The 18645-nt window shown below is 39.3% G+C and overlaps 1 protein-coding gene across 1 annotated transcript in view; it reads left to right on the top strand.

Annotated features, from left to right (window-relative positions):
• The window catches only part of LOC139685473 (uncharacterized), a 138587-nt gene that overhangs the window by 98145 nt on the left and 21797 nt on the right, over positions 1-18645 (top strand). The window contains exon 6 of the mRNA XM_071582491.1: positions 15415-15658. Within this exon, the coding sequence (XP_071438592.1) occupies positions 15415-15658 (244 nt within the window). The remainder of the gene's footprint in view (positions 1-15414; positions 15659-18645) is intronic.

The raw sequence follows: 18645 nt of genomic DNA, 5'->3' as shown, positions 1-18645 counted from the left end.
CGGCCCTCTTTCTCGATAAAGATTATTAATAACCTAAGAATAATCGAATTCCTATCCGACAGATTGTGCTGTTCATTCGATTAAAATTTCATCCAGTACCTCATGATAGTCTAATTCAATAGTAAAAGATATTGTATACGTAGCTTCATTAATTATGATGTCTACTTGTGTTCTATTGTACTCCATATTTTTGTCGAAACACGAGGACTAGGAAATAAGCGAGTGAGGAAGAGTTCCCTCCACATTGAGATTACGATTCGATCGCCCGCATAAGGACTGCGGCTTTCCCACACTTGGAATTAGGCTCTCAGCAGCCTATAGCTCCCTCATGGAATCGCGCGGTTGAACTTCCGACAGACGATTTACCGTACTTGACCCGTTTTCATTGAGGCGTTCGCATAGCGAAAGGAGCGATGCAGCAGCGAAGATAAAAACCTATTCGAACCGGATTCTGCGATAAATTATGACGGAAGGGGCAGTGTATACTCGAGTCTTTACCGCGTGGCAAATTCCCATTATTCTGTACAAAAGCGCTCTAATTCTTTCCTAAGTTGGATACTTGGTCAATTTTTACGATGGCGGTGTGATTTTAAAGGAATGGGAAGATTATAAAGACATTGCCCCTGCATGCCTCTTCACCTTCAGGCATTAAGAGTCACCCTTAGGTTTAGCACTAACTGGATTGTAATCTTTGAAATTAAACGTAATATGGGTGATTTGATGAGTAACTTGGTTTTATATTAGATACAAGATATTTTTCAATCATAATATTTTCGTAATAACCCTCCAAGGTTTGACACCCCTTCCCCTTTCTCGAAATGTCTTATTCCTTCGCTGAAGTGGGTTTCTCCGAGGCCTTCAAAATAGGCGTTCATGCCCTTCACGACGAGCTATTCCACCTTAAGGGATTAATGCCAGCGAAGTTTAAATGTGCACCATTCAGTATTGTACGAGGTAAAAATATATTCGCTCAAGTTTAAACTAATTAAGATTCTTGAAATAAGGTTTTAATCTTCCAATCATACAGGTAACTGGCGACAAAGTATGCTCAAATCATCCGGCTGCAGGTAATCGACAGATATCTTTGCTTCGGATTAACACGAAAGAATAGAATATTCATTGGGCCCAAATCTCTTGGCCAGCTAGGAAGATTTTCAGGCAGGATTATATATGATTTTCAATCTTTCATTAAGTATCATACCTTTTTTATGTATTTTTATTTTGAAAATTTTCCCTGAAAGAGGAAACACTTCTAGCACACAAAATTCCGAATAACCCACAAATGCGATATTATAATGATTATATTTCGCCTGAACTAAGGAAAGATTATCACAGGCGAAGTTAAAATGTGCCTCAATTGGTGGTGTATGAGGTAGGGTTGCATATTAAGCTAATTAAAGCACAAACCAAAGTTTAAACCTGCAAATAATTCATGGAGCTAGCGACAAAGCATGTCCTCATTCATTTGGGTGTACATATTCGACAGATATCTTGTCAGTAGTCAATAGGAGGAACAGGTCATTGGGAAAGAATACGTCTTTTTTTGAAATTCCGTATCCCGTTTTGACATTTATGGCTTGAAGAGGTAAGTAATTGCTATTCTGCATGCGCATACATGAACCTAATTCACCGATGTTGAATGAATGCGTCTTGCGGATGGTATGTCAGGAAAAATTAACCTTGTCATAACAATGCAATTATTGTAGTTCAACCAATATCAACTCTCTCTCCCTAACCCGACAAAACCCGCAGCAGTAAACTACGCTCGCTTTGACGAAGGAAATATCTGTCCTCGTTTTTCTGCAAAAAAATAAACGCCTAAGGTGAATGCCGGGATAGGGGATCCATTACAGAACGTCCTAGCGACGCGAAAACTTTCACTCATCGGGAAAACAATAACTTTTTCGTGATATGGGATACGGAGTGATGTAGGGTCATTCCATTTAGTTTGTCGTAGGGATGGGGGCTAGAGTGGAGGTTTCGGTGGAGTCAAGACTTTCCCATGGGCCCATAAAGAGCCTCCCATTGTTTCTCCCTGGAGACTGTTAAACACGCTCGATTGAATCCAGAGAGCCAGCCAAAAATCTCAAATGTGCTTCCACTGAGTGAAACTCAATTTCCAGTTCTCGGGATAAAAATGTTCTCCCTCGACCCATTATGAGTGTTACGTATAATTTGGAGCTCTCGAGTCGTGAAAAGTTAAGATCTATGATTCCAGAGGTGATCAGTAGCTCCTCGTGCTACTAAATGGTCAAGATATAAAAAAAAACACTGCAAAAGATTGCGATCATTGGCGATTTATTATTTTCCTACCAGGGTGCTATTTGAACGATTGCTGAATTTAGTGCGCGGCTAGACGCTTTGTTTTTCACGTCTGAGGCACCACTGGAATATTTCTAAATGGACGTCCATTGCACGAAAATGTATGAATTCGCAGTTAAGTTACGCTGCCAAAACAAGAAGACAGGAGTCGATTGGTTCTCCGTCCCTGATATTAATCAGGGGGTGCGAGACATAATCTTATAATATCAACAAATAATATTTTGTCTTTTGATGGTTTAAAACTTTCTGCTTCTAAATATTGAAGGACTGGCCTTGTTTTATAACCTTTCTGTGATTTTTGTCGCATGCCCAATTATTATTGACATCGAAATTTTAATTGAAATGGGTGTATAACGTTATCAAACCACTCTGCATCGAAATCACATACTTTTCGATATGGATGTGCGATTTGAAGACGTGTCACGTATTAGTACGCCGTTTGTTTCCAGCCACTCTTGTCGCCTTATCGACCGCGTTTACGTGATAAACTACGCACGATTTCTTTCTCCATACGAGATTCCATATTTTACCAAAAAACCCGATTCATAGACTATGGATGGTCGATATTGGATATGGTATATCACAATCCTTCATTTACTTCGCATTTGACTCATAAAGCTGGGATAGTTCAGCATTAAGTGCATTGAATCGAAGCTCGGCGAGTCATCGTTATCACGTGATTCGGCATGAATATCGATCGTTAAATTGCACAGTCCAAATCAAATCCCCTCATTCATCCCCCCCTCCTACATTCCAACACTTAATTCATCAATAATTTATAATTTTATGATTGGATATGGTGCCGACTGATTTAAAGGGTTAACGAATCCACTAGTCTAAAAACTGAATTTAATGCTCCCGTCCCAAGCCGAGGCTAATACAGGCCAGCGCGTGAGACTTCGGTGGATACTGAAACTTACCAATTAATGGCGGTCACTAACCACTTGCTCATTTCAATTTAATTCTTACGCAAATCGGGATATTTAAATACTTTGTTAAAATTTAACCAAGTATTATCATCTCTATTCTCAACAGTTGCCAGCTCATTCCTAAAGGGCACTCTACTCTTCCAGTAGTACTTAGTGGAAGTAGTAATCAGGGAAGTCGACCGATAGTTGAAAGCATTTGCAGCATTAGATATGGGTAGGAAAATTGGTAGACGTAGAATTTTTCAAGGAGTAGGGGCAGGGGGTAAGAGAAACCCGGCGCCGTCGTAAGCACGTTCTTATCGAAAGACGCCAAGTGATCCACTATTTAGCGTTCCATCCACCAGACAAACATACTTATTCCAGTTGAAGTGCTTTCCACATAACACCCCTAGCAGGATAACTAAAAAATATCTTCGAAAGCCGGGATTCAAACCCGAGTCCTCCGGGTGTGAAGCTAGTCCACTCGCCACTACACCAACACGACCCACTGTTCTTATCTTTAGCCATCAAGCTGCCTGATATCCGAATTATTTCAATTCCTCCATTTCATTCGTCTCGTTTTTTCATTCACAACTTTCAATGAATAATGATTTCCTAGTGCGTAAGGTTCCTGTTTTATATTCATGGACACATGTTAACTGTTTCTGTGACATGATAAATTGCAGACTCTCGATAGGACGGCTAACTCTTCGAGCTCAGTTAATTAAGGGGAGGATTACTCGATGAGACTCGAGTCGGCATGGTCTCGACCCCTATTGGATGTGCCTCCATGAAACAGTGCCAGAATTGTATGCTGCCGTAAATGATGTAAATTTAGAGAAATTACATTCTTTTGTGCGTCAATAAACTGAGAGATCGAATGAACGTCGCAAATATTGAAAACGAGAAAATTATGGTGATTTGAAACTTTCTTCGACTAATTCGAAAGAACAAGTTTGCTGTGTTTCTATTTATTTCAAATTAGTTGATTCAACTATGAATGAAACCCCACAGAGAATCTTGCCGTGGATACGAGTCAACAGTGCAAATTCAGGGTCAGAAAACGCAATGAGATATACCACGTTTGTCCCAAAAGTACTATGACTTATTTTTTCCCGGATAGACGGACGGATGGGCGGCGGTTTTTCTGGCTGTGTTCGAGGGAGGGGAGTCTCAGGAAAGGCTGGAAGCTTATCCTTTGCAGAGTGCGGATCGTTCGTTTGCGAAACCTCTATAACGTGACCTCGTTACACTTTGTCATGAACTGGTTACTAGAATAGCGCTACGCCATCAAATTTGCCGTGAAACTGGGTGAACCAGGGAAAGAGACTCATGACATTCTCAAGAAAGCTTTTGATGATAACTCCATGGGTAGATCGGATGTTTTTGAGTGGCACAAGTTGTTTCGGAGGGGTAGAGAAAGTGTTGAAGACCCCGAACGTTAAGGATGTTCGCATGAGATGAACTTGGTATCCCTAAAAGTTATGTGCATCGACTTGTAACCGAATACATGGCCATGAGAAAGGTGTGTGTCAGGTTGGTGCCGCGAGTGCTCCCGGACGAACCAAAGGAAACTCGCCTCAGCAACCCTACATCCCTGGCATTACCCCACCAGACTTCTCCCTCTTACCCCACCTCAAATCTGTGCCGAAAGGACGTCAACACGACTCGGTGGAAACGTTACGACAGGCCGTGACGAGTGAACTTAGCAGCATTCTGGGCGCCGGCTCACAGAAGGCGTACGAGGCGTGGAAAACCCGCTGGCAGCGGTGTTTGGGCGCACTTCGAAATCTTTTGAGTGAATGTATCAATTGTGGCAATATTTTTTTTAATCGACTCATTCCTACTACTTTTGGAAGAGACCTCACGTAATTGACACGAGTAGTCGCGAATGCATTACGTATTCACGTCGACGTAGGCAATCGACGCCATCGCGGTAATATTCCAGGACTGTTGTTAAATACCCGTCCCGTGGAATATGAACGTGGCGGAAGAAAGGATGTTGTTAGGCAAAATCCGAGAAAGGCAGAAAAGCGCGTATTGTGGTATTAAAATAGTGTGTTATATTATAGAGTGTAGTGGAATAAGGATGTTAGGTAAGCTGGATCGAGGAGTGACGATAATTGGTTGTAATGGCGTTAAGACAAGTAGAACGTACGTTGAAATAAAATGGGGGAAAAGAATTCAACGAAATGCGTTGTACACAAACTGGTTGGGGACCCTCAAATTGGTCCAACCTTTAATAGAGAGATTACTCGAGATAATAACATCAAATGTCATCATCTAGAAGCAGAAATCACAATAGAAACTATGGATAGAACAATTTTTTCTTCTTCCGATAATTGTTTCGTATTTACATCAATCGATCAATTCGTGCACTGATTGAGATAAGGAACGCGGTGTTCATTATATCGTAAGAATAATTATCGGCCTAACGTTGCATCGCAGATATTACTCCTTGAAAATGCGTGCCATGGCATAGCTCGGCTTACTTTTCACCTATTGTCTAGGACCCGAAGATGCCACCTCTCTCACTCGTCTAAGCGCATCCCACATGAAGGAAATCGTGGATGACGAATCGATCAATGGCTAATGTGGAACAACGTACTCACGGTGAAAATATATTAGAAAGGGGGCTAATCTCGGGTACCCCAGTAGATACCCTTTCACGATTTTCCTATTAAGGCGCGGAGAAAGTGATGGAGTAGTCTTATCCCCGCCTGAAGGTTATGTCGAACAAATCGTTCCTTTATCGTCTCAAAACTGCTTGGTTCACGACGCGTGTTGACATTTGGGAGATGAAAGTGTATTGTTGGTCGGCGAGGTGCGAGGAGATGATTTAGAGGTGGAGTATTTGTCTTCTTCCTCGCATTCCTTGACGACAGGTCAATTTCTCTGACCCACTCCTCGAGGCAGGTTTTTACCGAGTACTCTAAATCGTGTCGTGGTACGCCACCAGGGTCTTAACGTTTTCTGTGGACGAGTTCTTTTGATAAGAAAACTACAATTTTACCGAAAATTGGTATATTTTTTGAAGGAGTTTTGGTGAAGCATTGTCTTCAGCACTGTTAAAAGATTAAATAAATTCATCTCCAAAACACTTTCGGATCTCATAAACTGAAATTCGGTGCCTAATTGTAATTTGTTTGCCCACTTGATTCGCGTACGAAATCATCTTTCGACAAATACATCCCAAATGTGTGTGAATAATTAAGTGGGGTATAATCTGCTGGGAGTACACTGATGTCGGTTTGCCAGCATAAGACCATGTCACTAGTATCAAGTCGGGAAATTGGTGGGATGATTAATTAGCAATAAAAACACTCACAGTCAGTCTACAACACCATGCTTAGTTTGCTAATTAAGGGAAAAGCTCACCTCGCACCAATATTTACCGCATGTTTGATCCCTACGTATGTGGGAGCCGATAAACTACTTCCCTGGGGTTAACAAAATGAGGATAATTTCTGGTTGCTAGACAATTAACGTTAGTCTTGAAGTTTGAGAGGCATCCGTCGGCATTTGAGTACTCCCGATCATCAGTCTAAATCTCAACCTGTATGGGTAACGCGCGCACCACGCAAATCACTATTAAATTGCGTGGTGTAAGATAAAATAGAGATTGGGGCAGAAAGTTTCCAGAATATTTGTTCAAATCCGAAAGTTCCCGTAAAATAATTTTCATAGTTTCATATTTCAAACTGCACAAAAGTAACAATGAATTGAAATTCTGGCAATTCTGTCATGGTATGGGCTTTGGGTGCTTGGGTTGCTTATGAGCGATGGCAGCCTCGATCGGAGCAGCAATGGCCTAAAACTTGCCTCCTCCCCAATCTCCTCGCGTGCAGATTCCCTTGTCCTCCAGTGCGAATTTTAGCAGCTAGTCTAACACTTGCCGATGTTGCCCGACGATAGAACTCTTCTTTTATTCTGCACCTCCGACATTCGACGCTATTTCTCGTGGAATTTTGGTAACATTAATGCCCTTTCACATTTAATTAAAAATTAAATTTATTCATTGATATCAACATCCAAAATTGATTGGGCGAGTACACGGATTCCTAAAACAGGTTTGCTAAGGATTCGCTCTGTTCATATCGCTGGGTTATAATGTATAAAATGTAATTCTTTTGAAAATGCTATTTCGCTCCAAAGACCTATTGAACATAATGTTCAATTAGATCCAAGACATTTGCATGCTTTTGGATTGGAATAAATATTCTGGAAATTTTGCCTACCCTCTCCTACGCTACCTGGTTGATATTTGCAATTAAGTCTCTTATTGGTTATAAAAGGATTTCATTCACTTTCTTTGCATCCAAAAATTATTTTAAAATCATAAAATGTACGTTGCTCCATGAATTTGCGTAGTGGTTGTGACAGCAAACCCTGATACCCTCAATTAGGATTAAATAACAATTAATATATTTAAATTACTTCATGATAGGGCAGAGGGATAATAAATAATAAAATAATAAACAATAATGGTCATTTTGGATGGAATCATGGGATGCAGAAAGTGGGCAAAAGAGTTATTGCACTGTCTGATTTAGGGTTTAATGATATTTTGTGTCATTTTAGCTGGAGCTTATAAATACGGTAGTTTATTGCGCCAAGGTCCATCAAAATCCAACCTCTAACCCGGTTGGTTACTGTAATATAAAGACATAAATTGATTAAATTTAATTCGTCCGTAATGTGGTGAAATGAGTTCTTCAAATTAACAATATAGTTGAAAATGAATTTGGCGGCACATATCCGGAAGTCTTTCCTTCCTTTCACGAGGCACTCATTCTCGATGATCAATCGTAAGTTATTTTCGAAGAAACTTTGCAGTCATATGTAAAAAAAGCCTCATTCGTGTTTTTACAACTGTTTAAATTTGATCAAGTTTGGCTGAAGTTTTGCTTTTCCGGACCTTCTTGATGTACATGTTTTATTAATAATTGTAATTTTTTTTACATTCCATATTAATTACCATTCTATGATCATGTAGTACAGTTTCAATTTTGTTACCCTTATCAGTTAGAAGTACCGCGGATTCCTGTCGTAATTTGTAGTAATAATTATCTTTCTGCGGCATAATCATATTTTCCAGTAATGTAGAAAACTTTCCATGGTGCTGTAAGACAATGTTTATCTTAGTTGGCGACGAAAGTGAAACTGAAACGTTGAGCGCTGCGATTGATTATAAGTAGAAAATAATGTTTAGGCCCATTGTGGATTTTCGGTTTTAATTTTCAGGATAATTGGACGTTTCTGAGAATTCAACCGGAAGGCGGAAAGTCTTTGAGTTTCATTTCTCACCTTATTCGCTATAATTAAGACCTTCTAAGGAAGCGTGAAAAAGTTTTGCGGTGATATAAATTCTACAATTTGTTCGATCCCTCCCTCCACCTTATTATTCTCTCTCTTATAAATGGATAATGCAGCACTAAGTGTGACAATGACGGGATCGTATTAAATAATTAGGAACACGTCAAGCGCTTGCGTTTCACTCATACTCACAGCTCGTCACGCCGAGTAGGCATCAGAAGGATACGAGTATGCGGTTCCACGTCAAAGAAACAGGTTCATTAGACGTGTTTTGAGAGAATGTCAGGTGAAAGTAAAGGAGAGAGGTTTTGTTACGTCTTGGTGAGTAGACGTTTTGGAATTCGCAGTAAATGGTAATTAAGTGATTCGATTGAGTTGATATAAAGATACGCTATGTTTGTGAAAAACTATTTTGACAATAAAATAGCTCTCATACGGTTCTTTCATGGACCCAAATGGGAAATCCCTCTAAATGAGTGGAGAGCAAGCAAGGTAACAAACATTTAGACTTATATGTGACTCTTAGGTATTTATTACAGTCGCACACTATTTCGCAAATTTGATCACCAGAACAAAAAGAATAAAAGACTCGAGTGCTGATGTAACACTTTTTCTCCATGCACAAAGACGCAGACATGCATGAGCTTAACCTTATTTCTTTGTGACCGCAAAAAAGCAAGGTTAAGAATACCAATACCGTGATCTAAAACCCTAACTTAATCTGATTTTACTGTTGCGAAAACATCAACTAAACCAACAAAGATCTGGTTGAAGCTGGTATTCTAACACTTCCCGTCCCACGCCCCTCGTGGTGGCGCGCAAAGTAAATGTTTTCCTTCCTGCTTACCCCGTCCGTGTTCAGTGCCGACTTGATCCTTCCGGTGCTCTATTCTACCGTGAAAGGTATTCACCTTCTGCTGACAGAAATATGCAAATTTCGTGCAGATTTATGTACGATATGGTCACAGAGGTAAATACAACTTATAATAGTATGAATATGCCCCTGAATGTCTTCGCACCCACAACATTAAGGATGAAATAATATGCTTCCGTTGAAAACAGGCGCGAGTATGTAGTTTAATAATAAGCGTTTTATATAATTAGTTGTCTTTTCATAATTGTGCTAATTTAATTGTTCCATTTTACATAATAATCTACTGGATTCGGCTCGTTTTTCTATAGTTATCTTGACCACAGTAAAAATTAAATTAAATTTTGTTTGACCATAAAGTTAATATAATATGATTTAATGGCTAATATCGTTTTTCTCTCCTCCTCCCACGGAGCTTTGGCCCTGGAAATCTACAAAAATTTAATTAAATAAGCTGCATGCTGTGTATATTACTTCATTCATTTATCTGAGCATCTAATTTTTAAGTAATATATTGCAAATTTATTTTGTGATTTTTATTGAATGACAGCGATAACGTCGGAAATAGTTATCAACGACCGAAAATGCTCCGTTTTATAAATTACAACAACTAGGTTAAAAACTGTTGGGAAAAGCGAAAGAAATAAACTTACCATAGGTTGGTGCAAATTGCCTTTTTTTTGCTATAGTTCCTCATGGCTTTCAGTGACTATCTCGTCATATTTAAAGATTTACGTCAGAAAATATAATATTTGATGCACAGCCAAAAATATGTGGTTAGGAGTACTGCAGACCAGAGGCAAACTTATTTTTTTAATACCGTAGAACATGGAAGATGCAATTTTGGAACAAGAGACCAAAGTCAAAGCGTGTTATATTAAAATGATATTTTTAAAATAGATTCTCTCGATTAATAGCTGAAATTTGTAGGTTTCAGAAATAGGTCTTCACTGCTTACACGCATGAGATAAATGCAAGAAAATAAATCCTTACGTCGAGTTTTTTGCCTCAGAAATTTGAATTTCTAAAAGAGGATTCAAACATCAATTTGGAATTTAATTATGAACTCTAAATTCTAATCATCCCTACACTTTGGTGCAATAGGCTATTAGCAGAGGTAATTCGAAGCGAGACTACGCTGAAGGAAATGACAGAGAATAGCGTGCCAACGAAGCGAGGGTGGATGAGGAAACAATTGCATTTCAGGCAGACGGGGGATGGACAGAAGGAAGTGTAGAGACAGGGATTTAGGGACGGTTATTAAATAATTTGGGTTTTTACTCGGAGTCCTATCTTTGAAAACTTTAAGGAACTTTGAAGTTGAAAAATTGAAAAAAAAATATTTAAATTTATTTTGTCTCGTTCGAATGACACTTTTGGAACTTAAATGAGAATTTGATGGCGTGAATTCCGAAATTACGTTTAGGGCTCCGAGTAATATCCATTGTTTATCTGCAGAGGATTGGCAGAAGAACGGAATTTCCAGTTGGGCCCCCTGCAGAATTGCATTCACCCTTGATAATTGTTAGCGCGGAATATCCACTCAGTGCACGGGGGAAACACGAGCATGTCGGGCCGAAGTTGTCAAAGTAAAATCCGGAAGTGAAATCTTCATAGCGATTCCACCGCTGAGGTCAAGGTCGCGGGATGACGCGCAATTGCGGGTTGCCGTGGGAACCTGCTGGCTGGATGCTGCGGGAGATGGGGTCAGTTATTTTTATTTTCAAGGTCACCTAGATAACTTTCGAAATTGCTTTTATGCTTTCCACCACCCAACTTCGAGCCGTACAAACTCTGATCTTTAGAGTTGGCCCACTGTCTAGTTTTCTTTTTTCCTCAAAGTTAACGGGTATGTATATTTTTTTAAACTTTTAACTTATCCCACGCACTGCAGAGAGTTTTTCCCGCAGTAGGATCTTTTGTTGGCGTAGTTTGAAGCTGCTAATTTGAATTTACTTTTCTTAGAAAGAAATGGCAACAAAATAACAATCTATTTTTTTATTTAAACTTTTAAAAAGTTTTCGACGACAGAATTTTCTGGTCTTCCTAGATGCCTACTACTAGAGACTAGTTCCCATATTTGTCTCCTAAAGTAAAGGCGATCGTTCTTTAATCCTTACGAACCCTCAACACATTTTGCTGCAATTTTCGAATAAATTTTACGTGTATCCTTGAGCAAAAACTAAATGGAAACTTCTAAGTGCAAAAAATAGACACTTGACTCTTATCTGCGTGTAAATCTGCAGCTGACTATTTGCATCAAGATTTACCAATCAATTAAGCATATTTTGCGCAAGCTATCAATCAAATTCCAAACACGTGGACCAAAATCTATTTTTTTTTCATCCTCGTTGGCATGCGGGGTTTGTCCCATATTCCAAGCTGTTTTGAATCGATTCGCGAAAACTCTTGGAAAGTTTCTCCTCTGAATCTGAATTTAAAATAAGCACAAACTCAGCTCGGGTCACCTCGGTCCCTCGTAGAAATTTCTCGCTTTTTGGCGGACCACCTCTTTGCATCCATGGGAAGTACTTGGCACTCGTAGTCGAAAGTCGAATTAAGGCTTCAACTTAAATGGGAGGGTGATCCCGTTAAAGGGGTCCCCATGAAGTCTTGCATGAGTGTTTCATCATGTATCTGAAATTAAACGGGAATCCAAAGGATTCAGGCATTTGAATTCAGAAATAAGGGAAGCCTTGGAATACCCACTATATTACAGACTATAATTTGTGAAATAATTTCTTAGAAAATGAACTAAAGTGTGTTCCTTTTAAATATTCAGGCTCAAGGTAGGGGTTAGATTTATTTAGTAATCACCATGTTTTATAAAAGTTGACCTCTTTGTTTCTCCATATTTCTGCCGGTTACTTTTCATTTCAGTAATTGCGTACAATTCCCTGAAATACTTCGGTACTCTAGGGAAAAATACAGCCAGCGTAAATTAGCATTAGCAAGCATAAACCTTCATTTTACTTGATGTTGTTTAAACCAATATCCTAAGTCAATTTCAATGAAAAGCAGATCATGGCGAAGACATCCGCAACAAAGTACTTGAATCAATCACTGTATCACGGTCCGTATTTCGTTACTTTATGTCTGTATAACAATTGATCATATTTTTAATTTTACATTACTACTCTATGTCATGAAAATCTATCAGATCATCAAATTTGGTTGTAAGTAGGTTACAAAGTGATTTACCTCAAGCTTCTCCGGTATTTTTTAAAAATTTAGTCATTTTTTGTGCTGCAGTGAGCTTTTCACCGCGGGATATTTGGCACTGAGGCTCTTTAAGTTTCTGGTTTGAGTTCACTTCTCTGGAGGAGAATAGGTAAAAATTAAGTTGGTTCCTCATGAATATAAAAAGATCTAATTCGATAACCACATCAGAGTGGACCCTATTGTTTGTAACTAATTACTAGCTATTAATAGAACTTACATAACTATCGGGATTGTTTCCCGTGGAGATGTTTAATACCACAGCACGCCCCGTAGATATCAAAGGAAATATTTTTTTTCGCTTTACCACACTAGACCATTTTAATTAGCTTTTGGCACTCTTTCAAAAACTTGTATAGGCAGATATATTTTATGCGAAACAATTTTTTTGAAACTCGAAGCGATTTTTTTTGTTAATTAACGATCATTGTATTCTTACAAAGCCAATACTCACTCTTCGAGTGACGAAATTTGATTGAATTGTCGGAAGATTTCTTTCCCGATTGTAGAATGACTCGCTACCTAGCAACCGACCTTAGCGGCCACATAAAAGATGCTATATCTTTTTTATTAAGTACGATAATTTTTATTTATTGGTACGACGTAATTACGTATCGTAAAGAAAGTGACGCAGGGGTTGACAGATGCCAATAAGGTTCCAAGGCTAGAGTACAAAAGAGGTCAAATTAGCAACCACTGGGGAGGGGACACTCATGCGTAGTTTGCTCCCAAGAATCGCTTCTCTATGTATAGCTGTAATTGCGGCTACTTCTGTCACAAATTAATGCATAATAAAATATTATATACTGTTTACGATAAGTACAGTTATGCTCCTGAAGATATCATTTTAATGGTAAAAAAACATTCACACTCGGGGAAGCATTTTTGCAAATCACGCATATTATTCCTTTAACTAAGGAATTTTTATTTTACTAAAACTTCCTCGAAGTCAAGCCCAAGGGTAAAAAAGCCAGCAAGAGAAAGAGGATGGGAAATGATATTTCCCCGGGATTGAAAGCTAGGAGTCGCCTTGTGCTTACGCGGGATTGTGGAGTGTGAGAACACGAGCCTTTAATTATAAAATTGCGATTCATAAATGTATCACACAAAGTATTTGTAAAAGTGATAAAATATAAGAACAGGCGCAACAACATGTCCACAAAAAAATATTGGCGTGTTAATCCGTAAGTTTGCTGTGATCGCGAATGGTGGGAGGGAACAACCAGTATTTATAAGTTCGGGAATAATTTCACATATTTTGCCCTCATAATCTGAACTATCTATAGCGTGTGCGATTTTCATCATTCCTCTGCAAACCAGAAGCAAACTCTGCAGTTTCATGGTGCACTCCTACGTCAAACATTATTTTTATCGATTAATATTTTCATTAATTGAGACTAATTTCTTTCTTTTGTCCCAGCGGCTTGATTGGCTATACAGTCGAGGTTCTATTTTTTGTCAAGTAACGATTATTGGCTTTCCATAGGGTCGATACGTATCTACTTTGAGCTTAGTTTTCGTGTTTGGCTTCTATCTCAAATAATGATGGCTTTTACGTCATCCGGCCCTGCATTACGGCATCTATTTGGAGAATCGGAACGTCGAAGACTGCAATATACAGAGGGGGGGAATGTTGGGTAAGTGAGGTGGGGAGGGGGGAAATAGAAGAGGCATCTTGAACATAATGAACGGAGTTGAGGAGTGTGCAGAGGTGAAGAATGGTTTTAGAATGTTTATTGAGAGTAGTGCTAGGAAGAATTTATGAGAGTAGCATTGCTTATTTAATAGTCATCAAAATCCAACTTTAGCCAGTGGACTACTTTGATTAAATTCAAGTCCATAATTTACGAAGGATAAGAAAAATTACAGGAGGAGCAACATTTTTTCTTTAAGTTTTTGGAATAGTAAGTAGAAATATACAACTTTTTATCACTTTTACATTAAATTCTCTCTTAATTGCAATGGTTTAATTACATAATTAACTTGTGTAGTTTCAGTACACAATTGACAATGCCAACAAATTATCCAAGACTTAATGTACTCTAATACTCTTTAAAACGAAATCCATAATACGGAACATTTTTCATTCACAGCGAAGCTCTCTTAAGCTATCATTTCTGGTCATGAAAATTATGATAAAGGTGAAAGCATCGAAATCAGTCTACCAATTTTTTGAGTCGTAATATTTTGCGCTTCCTTATTTTATCTACTTGAAATGAATGTGGTGCGTGAATCAGGTTGAATGGAGCAAATATCTGAAAACTGTAAGTGTGAATGATGCTTGAGGGAGTTTGGGAGGATTGAACGGACTTCAAGTGTGAGTAGGTGGAAGGGATGTAGTCGGGAGGTGGTGCCTGTGAAATGGAAGAAGCTGTGAGGACGAAAAAAGAGGCGAATATGAGGGAATGGTAGCAGTTTAAGATGACAGAGCTCATAAAATATCGCACGGTGCTCCACCGTAACGTTAACTAGCCTTATTCATTCTATATGAGCTGTTAGTATGAGATGCAATGGAATAAGAGTTAGACGTAATAATTTTCACAAAACTGGCTACTTGGTTGTTTTCTGATCGTCTTTGTTAGCGATCATTTTGATCCCCCATCTATTGTTATTGGGAGAAATGGTTTTCAAAATATACGGTTAATCTTCTTATCTGCCTGCGCCTAACCCTGACTCCTTCTCTGAGGATTCTATTTCGATTAAAAGTGTAATTTTTTCAGGAAACTTGAGAGACGTAAAAGTAGCTTTAAGGCACTGTTGGGTTATATACCGTTGCAGTTGGACCTGGAAAATGAGGTGGAGGGTAGCAGTGCTGGGGGTGAGGGGTCCCTGCCGCCCCCTACCCCCGTCGCCTCCTTCAAGGTCCGCACCGGACTCCGCCACAGGTTCAGGGTGGCCCACGCTGGGGGCGTCGCCGGGTGCCCCGTCAGACTCTCCATCGACGGACACACCCTCTCCATCATAACGCTGGACGGGAATCCCACCATGCCCTCCGAGGTCAAGTCTTTCATTTTGTCACCAGGTGAGTGGAATCAATTCACGCCGCTGAAATATTCGCGCTGGACGGAGTAGTATTTACTCAGTCGATCTTCCTCGCGTAGACTAATCGTCCTACTAAAACGACCTTCTGGTTGTTTATGGTTATATATATATATATATATATATATATATATATATATATATATATATAAATATATATATATCCCTGGCCTACAGTCTCTGAGATCAATCCTAAAAAAACCTCTACCCTATCCTCAAAAACCATAACTCCACCACCAACTTTTTTCCCAAATGTCCCTCCGTTACTTTCAAACACCCCGCAAACTTATCAGATGTCCTCAAATCAACCAATCCACTCCTTAAATCCCCACCCCGTCCCAAAGCCACTCCCATGTCATGCAATAAACCTAGATGCAACACATGTCCTATTTTCAAAATACGAACCCCATCCCTCTCCCACCCGGTTTTTAAGTCTCTCTCACCAATTCCCTACTCTTTATTTACTTCCAGAAATGTAGTTTACCTTCTGAAGTGCCTATACCCTAACTTTTATTTTGGACATTGTACCACACCCCTAAATATTAGAGCCAATAACTACTATGCTTGATGCATGCATTCTTCCCTGATTGGGGTGCTCCCAATTCCAAAGCACGCCTCCGAACATTAAACTGCCTTTGATAAATGCTATAGTGTCTCCATTTTAGCATCCCTCCCATTCTCTGACCCTCCACTCAAAACATTAGAACAGGCGTTTGTCTGGTTCCTTATTTCCTGGGATGAACCAGGTTTTCTGTATGTTGTTTGCTGTATATTAGACATTAATTACCCCAATCTTCAGATTTTCATCCCCCCTCCGCTTCTAAAACCCTCCATATTATTCCCACACTTCTGAAAATTCTCCTCCCAACTCTCCCCCTCGCAAACCTTTCCCTACCTTCCCCTTCAATCCAGTATCTTCGGCCATTTCTGTTAAAACCTTCTCCTCAGTTCCTTCCTTCTCTCCCTTGAGAAAGGTGGTTTGACCACCAAAAATTGAGAAAAGTTTGAGTTTCTTTTCTTTTTTGTGTGTTTCTGTGTTTTTTTTTGCTAGTGCTATCTTGATGTATATTATTATTCACAACCGTGAGACCTTCGCATAAGTTATACTGCTGGGACTGGGGGGAGGAAAGCGGTAAGGATCTAATGGTGACGGTTCTACCAGGGAATGTCAAAATATCGCAATGCTAATATGCACGCGGATTCGCGAGTTCTCACCTCTCTATTGGTGGCCTAATCGGGATGGTTAGGGAGAAACACTGGTCGAACAGTCGGTAAAGTGCTGGGCTTCTGCCCGGAGTGGCGGTATAGGTGAGGTCTACGGTTACCCGTAAAGCCAGCCTTGGGTTGATTAATATGGTTTCGTTATTCTGCCATTAACAAGTTCATAATGCTTCAATGCGTATCTAATACAGCTTGTATATCTGGTTCTTTTTCTTCCTTGAGTTCTCCGTAGTGGCCTCTCCCTTTTCTTAACCTCCGTATGGATTCATTATTCTCATCTTATCTCTACATTGGAGCCATGGAAAACAGCATTGCTTTTAGCAGGATTAAGTTCTTCTCTGTTCTGATCTTCCAATGATAGGTGATTCTGCAAATATATTTTCTCGTCCTGATTGCTTGTTTGAAACCGTTGCTTCCTTGAGCATGATATTGTCCTCTTCGCCCTTAATGCTTTCTCAGCTCTAAGTCATTTTGCGATATATGGAGGTCGATCTGTCTTCCTTTCGATTTGCATGTAATATCCTTGAAGTGCATACTTGATTCAATTTGAGTTCAAGGATTTCTTCGTGTCTACTCGATTCTATTCTATAAGTTAGATGCCATCGTAGACACGGAGGTTGTTGATTTCGTACCACGTCGCCTCTATCCTTTTGGTTCTCACTCTTTCTACTTACTTCATCGCCTCTTCCAGTCAAAAGCTGAGCGATGGGCAGAGGTTTCGTCCTTGTCTAAAACTTTCATTCATTCTAGCTTATACATTACTTCTGCATATCATCAGCAGTGTGGAAATTTCACACGTTGTAAAATAATATTGGATTATCCTTCAATTACACAGCATTGCACTATAAAGAGGGGAATATAAACATCGGTTGATTGTGGCTTACTGTTAAACCATTTATAAGGAATTTCATATTGGTGTAAGGGTTGTGGATCAGAAGGTATTGACTATTTTTGGCACTATGAAGAAGAATATGTGGGAAACAATAATATGCGTATTAAAAGAGTTCGGATCAGATTAAATAACTCGGCTCTGCTCAAGTACTGCCACTCCTACCTCAGTCCTAACAGGGATTGCACATATTTTAATGATATTGCAGTCCCACCTTGAGGAAACATAATTATCTGAACAACCGGAGAGTGTAGTGAGAAATAATTAATTTTCTAATCTTTTGCATTTTTTGGCAACTTTTGCAATATGACAAAATTTGGAACCCAATAAAGCGTCAATGACAATACATTTTTAAGAAAATGTGCTAGATTCGACTAAAATAGTTACGATAAGGAATTAATTGTGACAGAGTCCCTTGAAAACCTAATATAGTAGTCTCTCAATACTGGAATGCAGCACTCACTCATTTAGACTCTCTTTCTTCCTTCGTGATAATTGCGATTACAACGGGAACAAGTTTGAAAAATAAAGCAGTAATTCTCAAAAAACCTAATTATAATCTTTAATCCTGAATCACAACACATCATATTCGCTTGGATTGCATGATAAAGGTTTATGTCCTTTCAACTCCTGCGACAACCTGCGGTTTTAGTTCTATTTAGTACCCTACGAGCCACCGCTAGGGTGTATAGCAGGGGGTGAATATACACCAGACTAATTTTTACTCGAATATTTTTCCCCCTAGCGCGGTCAGGCAACGTTATTCAGATCCGTTATCGTTCGCGGTAAAAATGACATCTTAAATCTATCTGTTCTACACTTAATCCTTCTAATCTTATATACATGATCTCTCCTACCGT

Source organism: Hetaerina americana, unplaced genomic scaffold (genome assembly GCF_022747635.1).
Source record: "Hetaerina americana unplaced genomic scaffold, ioHetAmer1.1.p SCAF_115, whole genome shotgun sequence".
NCBI lineage: Eukaryota > Metazoa > Arthropoda > Insecta > Odonata > Calopterygidae > Hetaerina > Hetaerina americana.
This window is presented reverse-complemented; position numbering and strand designations above follow the sequence as displayed.